The sequence below is a fragment of the Wyeomyia smithii genome, chromosome 1 (assembly GCF_029784165.1).
Source record: "Wyeomyia smithii strain HCP4-BCI-WySm-NY-G18 chromosome 1, ASM2978416v1, whole genome shotgun sequence".
NCBI lineage: Eukaryota > Metazoa > Arthropoda > Insecta > Diptera > Culicidae > Wyeomyia > Wyeomyia smithii.
The window spans coordinates 8,995,386-9,004,722 of record NC_073694.1 but is presented as its reverse complement, the minus strand read 5'-3'; the positions used below and the strand labels follow the sequence as shown (position 1 = coordinate 9,004,722).

The window sequence follows — 9,337 nt, the reverse complement described above, 5'->3', positions numbered from 1 at the left end:
TTTCCGTTTTTGGCATGCTCCGTTTTTGGCACACTCCGATTTTGGCAAAAAAGGGTTCCGTTTTTGGCAACATTTTTTAGTACATAGTATACAATGATTTACACAACAAACTGAGCTGATTTTGACACCCGTTCTAGGTTGAAACTGATTCAACTGAAACTGAAAACATCTTACGCCTGATGGTTTCTAACGAGCTCAACTACCAACACAATTGATATGCCGCACAGTGGAACACTTAGAACATCTAACCTGATCATAATTATTTTAATATTTTTTTTTGCACTGAGAACGTATCATATAGTGATAACCAGGCCCGGATTTGAGAGGGGGGCCAAGGGAGCAAATGCCCCGGGCCTCTCGACTCGAGGGCCCCCCTAGACGAAGTGAAGACCTTTTTTTTGCTCGTCACCTTCTACCGGTTGTGAAGACGTAGCATAACGAAAACAGGCCCCACGAAAAAATCTGCCCCGGGCCCTCCAACGCCCAAATCCAGCCCTGGTGATAACAAAAACTTATGAGTGGATCTGGGCATATTTTTGCATAGAGTTATAATAAATCCTAAATTAAGTCATATTCGGCTCAAAACTCATCCAAATACTTTAATTTATCATTAAATGACTTTTCGGTACACTTTTCCATCGTTTGACAAAGTTTCATTCTTGTTACCATGGCTACAACTATCCCAGAAGCGAAAATAAAATTATTTCTTGATTATTTTTACAGAGCGATAAAACACGAAACCGGAATAATCCTGAAGGTTTTTTCTTCACCAATATAACCCAAAATATTAGCACGAACACCAGAGTATTTGGAGAGAAAACCTCACGCGCTAAGTACCCATTTCTGTTCGATTAACCTTCTTTAACAATCTCCATCGTTGTTATATTTACAAATCGCTTGTTTATCTTCGAAACGTTATATATTAGCTAACGGTATCAAAGCGTAACTATCATCCACAAAAAACTGTTCAATTGTGGTCGGTTCAAACCTCTCGTTACGACCGTAAACATAACTTTTGGATGTTGACAAGCTGTCAAATGATCAAGCAAACATCACGCTTCAAAATGAAACACTACACAACAAAGTTGACTTACTTTGAGTTTTTCACTTTTGCTCAGGTTTGAAACATATTTACTTCTATGTGTTCCGTAGACATATGCTTAGTAAGTGGGGACTGTTCTGTCAATAATTTTGTAACGATGGAGTTCCTCCACGAGGTCTTTTGTCTTCTTTTTTTATGTTTGTTTACACGCAAAGTATATGTTTTTCATAATTTATTTCAAATAAAGCAAGCGTGATTAAATGCAGATTGATATTTCACAAAGCGCAAAAGTCAAATTTTGAAAATCAAATAAAAATTTATCAAAAGACTAATTGGTAGCTGTTACTCATCAAATGGGTAAAAATTTTACTCAATAAAAAATCGTGAAACTTTTTCAAATTTGGGTGATTTTTGAAGTAGAATACTTCTCTCAGGAAGTTCGGCTACATAGAGATGTGAAATGAAAATCTAAAACCGAAAAAAGTGAAAAATATGTCCAATTTCAAATACTAATAAATCGGTCAGTATCCGATGGATTTCCTTCGTTCTTGCAGCAATAGATTGGAAAATCTTCTAAGATTCTTCCCAAATGAAGATAATTGTAATTTCACTATTCAAACTATTGTACTATTGGAAATAGTCAAGTCTTGTCAAAACGAAAAATTCGACCTCTGATTGGTCGTTATATGATCGCTTCCCAAGCACGGTCGACAGAATCATATACCTTGCAATTGAAAACATGCTATTTGGCCTATATAAGAGCCTGTTTCAGTCGAAGCCGCTCATAATAGTTCTAGACAGCGACAACAGCAGTCGTCCTCTCTTAGCAGCAGCACTAGCATTGCAGTAGATACCAGCAATGATGGAAAGCGGCCTCAGCTGTGGCGTTGCAATGGATAGCGCACTAGTTGCAGCGGATTCAAGCAACGATAGCAGCTGGGCCAGCTGTTGCAGGGACAGCGGATGCCAATGGCAGCGTATAGCGGCCACAACTGTAGGATGGCTACGGATAGCGTATGAGTTGCAGCGGGTATCAGCATCGATAGCAGCTGATGCAGTAAGTTTACTTTAGTGAAATGCAGTCTCTGTGCGATATTGGACACTAGTAAATGCATTCACATGAGCCGTCTAGTTTTGATTGTTAAATCAGCTTTCCACTGCTTATTTTATCACAAGGAATACTTTATTCGCACTGTCAGTGATAACACCAAGATGTGATCGGTATTTTTACCGATATTGAATTAAACAACAAATTGTCCTTTTCAGGATGAAAAAAAAAACCTGATGATTGAAGAGTTAATATTTTCTTTTGAGTTAATTTACATTTTTAAATTTGTAAAAGCTATAAATTTTACTTTATCTCCGTGTCGCAGAACGTACTGAATTATCTTTTCCTTCAGTCATGAGTACGACATCCGAAAAATTTTCATTATCTGCATAAAATTAATAATATTAAAAATTATTTTTTCGCATAACCAAAATTTAAAAATTATCAAGCATGACATGACAAGCAACTTACTACAGTCAGGTTTTTGTTTTACGCGGTTTTTTTACAAGGTTTTTTACGCGGGTTTTCGAATTAACGCGGTTTCTTGTACGCGGATTCTTGAATTAGCGCGGTTTTTTTACGCGGATTTTCGAATTAACGTGGTTTTTTTTACGAGGTACGTATTCCCCGCGTAAAAAAAACCTGACTGTATATTATTAAAAATGATCAATCTTTGTTGAAGCGCAAAATTCGATTGATCTGATTAGGCAACGTTTATTTGCTAGAAAAAATGACTGACACGCAAGCAGCCGGGTTATCTTTCTTGTAAAAGTATTCTACTTCAACCTTGCGGTCGTGGCTTTGCACACAACCCTCCTGTGATTTTTTCTTATTTATGGGTAACTTAAATTTAACGTGTATTTGACTCCAACTGTAAACAACGCACTGTCGTATATAACAGCCGTCTTTTACACTCATTTGCTTTCAAATGGAACAGAGAGTTTGACGTGACAGACACTGTTGTACAAGCGCTGCGAGAGAATAAAAGCGACGACAAATTTGAAATTTGTTATTACTGTACGTTAGATAAGACGAATTTTGTTAAAAACGCATTTAATCATATAAATATATAATTTTCATAATCATTTTGAAGTCTCAAATAGAATTTATTGATGACAAAAAAGGTTTCCTTTTTTGGCACGGTTTCAGTTCTGGCAACTGAAATTTAAAATTTTGTTGCCAAAAACGGAAACCTACTGTATTAAAAACTTCAAAGTTTAAAGAATAGTTAACTTTAATTATGTTTTCCTCGAATTGATAAAGAAGTCACTTAGTCTAGTCTGACTAAACGGTGTTAAAAAAATCACAGGAGGGTTGTGTGCAAAGCCACGACCGCAAGGTTGAAGTAGAATACTTTTACAAGAAAGATAACCCGGCTGCTTGCGTGTCAGTCATTTTTTCTAGCAAATAAACGTTGCCTAATCAGATCAATCGAATTTTGCGCTTCAACAAAGATTGATCATTTTTAATAATATACAGTCAGGTTTTTTTTACGCGGGGAATACGTACCTCGTAAAAAAAACCACGTTAATTCGAAAATCCGCGTAAAAAAACCGCGCTAATTCAAGAATCCGCGTACAAGAAACCGCGTTAATTCGAAAACCCGCGTAAAAAACCTTGTAAAAAAACCGCGTAAAACAAAAACCTGACTGTAGTAAGTTGCTTGTCATGTCATGCTTGATAATTTTTAAATTTTGGTTATGCGAAAAAATAATTTTTAATATTATTAATTTTATGCAGATAATGAAAATTTTTCGGATGTCGTACTCATGACTGAAGGAAAAGATAATTCAGTACGTTCTGCGACACGGAGATAAAGTAAAATTTATAGCTTTTACAAATTTAAAAATGTAAATTAACTCAAAAGAAAATATTAACTCTTCAATCATCAGGTTTTTTTTTTCATCCTGAAAAGGACAATTTGTTGTTTAATTCAATATCGGTAAAAATACCGATCACATCTTGGTGTTATCACTGACAGTGCGAATAAAGTATTCCTTGTGATAAAATAAGCAGTGGAAAGCTGATTTAACAATCAAAACTAGACGGCTCATGTGAATGCATTTACTAGTGTCCAATATCGCACAGAGACTGCATTTCACTAAAGTAAACTTACTGCATCAGCTGCTATCGATGCTGATACCCGCTGCAACTCATACGCTATCCGTAGCCATCCTACAGTTGTGGCCGCTATACGCTGCCATTGGCATCCGCTGTCCCTGCAACAGCTGGCCCAGCTGCTATCGTTGCTTGAATCCGCTGCAACTAGTGCGCTATCCATTGCAACGCCACAGCTGAGGCCGCTTTCCATCATTGCTGGTATCTACTGCAATGCTAGTGCTGCTGCTAAGAGAGGACGACTGCTGTTGTCGCTGTCTAGAACTATTATGAGCGGCTTCGACTGAAACAGGCTCTTATATAGGCCAAATAGCATGTTTTCAATTGCAAGGTATATGATTCTGTCGACCGTGCTTGGGAAGCGATCATATAACGACCAATCAGAGGTCGAATTTTTCGTTTTGACAAGACTTGACTATTTCCAATAGTACAATAGTTTGAATAGTGAAATTACAATTATCTTCATTTGGGAAGAATCTTAGAAGATTTTCCAATCTATTGCTGCAAGAACGAAGGAAATCCATCGGATACTGACCGATTTATTAGTATTTGAAATTGGACATATTTTTCACTTTTTTCGGTTTTAGATTTTCATTTCACATCTCTATGTAGCCGAACTTCCTGAGAGAAGTATTCTACTTCAAAAATTCAATAACATTGGTCGACAAAAGCGAAAAAAAAGTTGCCCTCCAAAGGTTTTACAGCATTTAAACCATTCCTGTGAATTTTGCTGCTTTTAGAGAATGCAGAAATGCATCAGAAGGCCGCCGAGGAATTGCTTATCGGATTCGTCGCTTTTACGTTTGCATAGGGAAAAACTCTTTGGAAAAGTTATCTTTGCTAGGGACACCAGAACTCACAGAAATGGTTGAAAACCTACCTACCATCTCTCATGTTTTCCAGTTCGAGCTTCAGGACAAAACTTGGATTTTGAATGATGAAAGTGCTATGAATGAAGGATTACTATTTTGAACATAGTTGCATTCAAGCCAAAAGAATCAGTTCAGAAGTTTATTAAATTATTATTTACAAAGACATTTCGAGTTTGACCTTTATATCATTTGTATCTATCGCGCTACTATTACCTGCAATATAATCTGTATAAATGAATGCATCAAGATTTTAGTTTTTAACATTTTTGATTTTCTCGTCATTGTCGATTTATCAATATCTGAATACCTGCGTTACTCTTCGTCGACCAGGTAAGCTCCTTACGATCAGCTGCTGAAGGGTACTTCGTTAGCGTACGCTCCAACGTTACAAATCATTGTAATGCTATGTTTCAGAAACATTTATTTTATTTTTCGAAATTTGGCGAAATTTAGAGACCAATTTCGTTTCGTCTCGAGAACTCGAAATCCACCTTGATTTCGTTTCGACTAATTTGGCGAAACCGAAATTAAGGGTTAATTTCGTTTCGTTTCGTTTCGACACCAGAAAAGCCAGTTTCGCACACCCCTATGTACCAGGTATACAAACATGCTGATATAGGTGCTTATTACGGGCGTCACTTCACGGTGAAATCAGAGTGAAGTGAACAAAATCCTATTACGGGACTCACGTAAGTGAGAAAAACGTCGCAAAGTGACATCTGCCGCGGAATCTGGGTTATTACGAGTGTCATATCAGTGAAGTGAGAACGGAGAAAGCGATGATTTGTGTGGAATTATTTCACGACCATTGTGAACGGAGAAATGATTCCACGAAGATGCCATAAGTCTTAAAGTTGATTGGTTTGTGATCTAATGGTAAATATTGGATTTATTCTTCAGTAACGAAACGAATCAGAGTTTGATCCGTGCCTTAAAGCGGTCAAATTTTCATTTTTTTGCCCGATGCAAAAAAATGCAAACTAGTTCAGGAAATTTTCGATACCGAAAAAAACATTTTTTTGATGCCGAATGTTTTAGAAATGCAGAACATGTCAAGATCTGGTGTTATCTGTAAGAACGGAAAAAACGACTTTCTGGGACTTAGAGATTCTTGAGCTGGGAAACAATCTCATTTCACTTGTCCTATTCTCAATTTCACTTCACTGTCAATCTCACTCCACGGAGGTGATTTTTGTCACTTCACTTGAGGTGGAATTGGGAATAGGTCTAAAAAAATGAAGTGAGCGTGAGAGTGAAATACATCTCACCGTGAAGTGACTCCCGTAATAAGCCCCATAGTGAAGGTAATACAGCGGGGCAGGCTTCAGTGGGCTGGACATGTAGCCAGGATGCCTGACGAGAGAGCCGCCAAAACTATCTTCAGTAGAGAACCAGGAAGAGGCCGTCGACTCCGTGTTAGGCCTCGCACGCGGTGGATGTGCGCGGTGGAAGAAGATGCACGATCTGCTGGTGTACGGGGAGACTGGAGAACGGCTACCCAAGACAGAAGAAGCCAGACATCTCTAATTCGTTCGGCCCTGGACCGGTGAACGTTAGCCAAAAAAGTAAAGTAAAGTAAGTATTGATGTTATTGACGCTAATCATTTTCTAACATGTGGTTTCAGGGCTATTTCGTTTTGGCAAATTATTTTGCTGCCGATTTGAATTTTCTGAAAAAAAAAAAAAAATCTCAACTGAGACCATGTGCACCTGGATAATTTCGAATAGATTGGGGAGCAAACTTTAAGTATTCCCATCTGTCCGGGGACGACTGTTGGCTGATTGCGGAGGAAGTGCGTGTTCTGTTTTTGCCTGCTGCACTGCCGATGGCGTATTCCTTGTTTTCAATGCAAACTGTGTGTGTGTACTTTTGATTCGCAGTGCAAATATATGCTCTGCTAAAGCCGGACTGCCTCCTATCCGTGGGTGGTGCTAACATGGCCTACTTTAATAAGGAGGTAAACATGAGGTGATTGCAAAAGCTTCTCTTTTATTCCCTCTTGAGCAGCCATGCTTGTGTGAATGTTTACATAACAACCGATTGAGACTGGAATTCCCTTTCGGATCAATTAATAGAGCGATTGGGTTCATAATTGTAACGATAAAGTTTAATAAGTAACTAATATTGTACCTAACTCTCAGTAGGACCGACTACTGTAATCTACTAAATATTTTATTATCATCATCAGGACCGGGAGGAAACTTCGATGACCTCCAGCAAAACCAAATTAAGTATTTAATTTAAAACTTTCCTGGCATAATCCAATCAAAGCCTTTCTGCCCTTCCGTTCTAGTTCTGTCGCATTCTATCCACTTTTGTACAATCGTCCTATTTCTCGAACTCGAACTTGAAACGAAGAAAAGTTTTTCGGAACTCTCTCTCCCTTTCTGTCTTATAGTTTTACGCAATCAGTCTTTATAGGCTATCGTTTGTCCAGACGAAAAGTAGCGGGGAGTCACTCCGCTGGGACGGCAGACGGAACAACTATCGCTTCCATCGTCGTCTCCAGGTTCGCCGATGATGACGAATTGCTGCACTCGGTTAGGGTTTTACGCCGAATGACACCGTAGTCCAGATTTGGCAGGGAAACCAGCACGAACAGAATCGCAAACAGAAGCACAATGGCAATATTCCAGAACAACCAACCAACTCCGATGAGGCCAATCAGCGTCGGTAGAAGGCGTACACCGAAGTACAGCGTAACCCAGCTGACTGCAGTGGCCACGGTTCGCAGGGGGAAGGCGATTTTTTCCTCTATACTTTCATCCAGCCACTTCCAAGGCACCCGCTGGAAACCGATGGCGTACAGGAAGATGAATGCTCCAAAGTAAACCAGTGGCAGATGGCCATACTCGTCGGAGTGACCGTGCATGCCCTGCAGGTGACAGTGCCATCCGAGGCCAATCATCATCACGGACATGAGGGCCGAACTCCACAGCAGCAATTTGTAGTCTCCTAATTTAACACCCAAAAGGCGATAAACCGGATAGCTGAGGGTAAAGATGACTGCCACGTAGACGGCGGTCCACTCGGGAGTGAACTGTCCATCGGTCAGGGTGAAAATCCGCGTCAGATAGAACATCATCGCTAAACCGCCGGTGAATTGTTGGAAGATTATCAGCACAAACATTGGCAGCACGAGCCGACAGTGACGCAATTTTAGCAACGATTCCCGCAGTCCAACGGCGATGAAGCTGTCCTGCTGCCACTGGTTTAGGCTGTTCTCCATCGCTGGCCCCGTCAGGGAATTGCCGCTGGCGTGGGTTTTCTTCAGGACCGTTCGGGCGCGATTAATCTGCTGGACGGCACACAGATAGCGGGCCGATTCCGGCAGAAAGAGAAACCCGATGAAGAGAAAGATGGGAAAAGTCGCGCCGATAACGCTGGACAGCTGTGTCAGCGGGATGAGATCTGTCGAACAGAAGGAGAAAAAAGTCTATTATTTAAAGGTCATAAGCAGGGTTTTAATCAAATGAATTTTTTTAGGGGCAGAAAATAAGTTGATAAATGTGAGATTTTTTTTGCGTTTTGTCGGCTTACGAGAAAATGTACCAGCTTCAGCTACTTGCCATGATTGTTAATTGTCGACGAATTGACGTTTAATGTTCTATGAAAAATGTTGATGAAAAGATTTTTATTGATTCTATTTTGTAAACGTTGTTATTCCAGGGTGGCCACTCAAAACCTCGAAATTAAATTCCCGGTTTTTCCCAGTTCGTTCAAATATTTTTCCTGGTTAATTGTACCGTAAACGCGGCAAACTTTGATAGTGCGGGTAACATTGATAGCGCGTGATATCCTGTGCATAACTACCTAGGGGGGGTGGGGGCAAGACGGACAGGGTGGGTAAGATGGACATGTGACTTATTCATAAGCTTAGCGACTTTCTTTCTGCAAAATTGTCTCGGCCAATCTATCATCAAGTTAGTTTATGGTTTTCGAACCACTGTCACCATGGTTACATTCGTCAAATGTGCAATAAATAAACAAACTTTATAACAAAGCTACAAGTTCGAGTGCGGATGTAGTTTTTTTGTGTCAGAAAATAAGATTTTTTTCCAGTAAGTGTCGCGTTTTATTGGGTGTTGATCCATTTTTCGGTTATTTGAAACTTGGCTGATCTATTCGCGAAGAGATACAGGTAAAGTATATTGTTATTGAAAAACTATGAAAGTTTGAAAATTGTGTGTACTGGTGGGGTAAGATGGTCCACCACCAGGGTGGGTAAGACGGTCAGTGTTTATAATATTGGTTCT

The 9,337-nt window shown here is 39.6% G+C and overlaps 1 protein-coding gene across 1 annotated transcript in view; it reads right to left on the bottom strand.

The window, feature by feature from the left end:
- Window positions 1–6,646: 6,646 nt before the first annotated feature.
- The window catches only part of LOC129718892 (facilitated trehalose transporter Tret1-like), a 62,113-nt gene continuing 59,422 nt past the window's right edge, over window positions 6,647–9,337 (bottom strand). Inside the window, exon 4 of the mRNA XM_055670099.1 lies at window positions 6,647–8,492. Coding sequence (XP_055526074.1) covers window positions 7,537–8,492 — 956 coding nt within the window. The 3' untranslated portion in view covers window positions 6,647–7,536. The remainder of the gene's footprint in view (window positions 8,493–9,337) is intronic.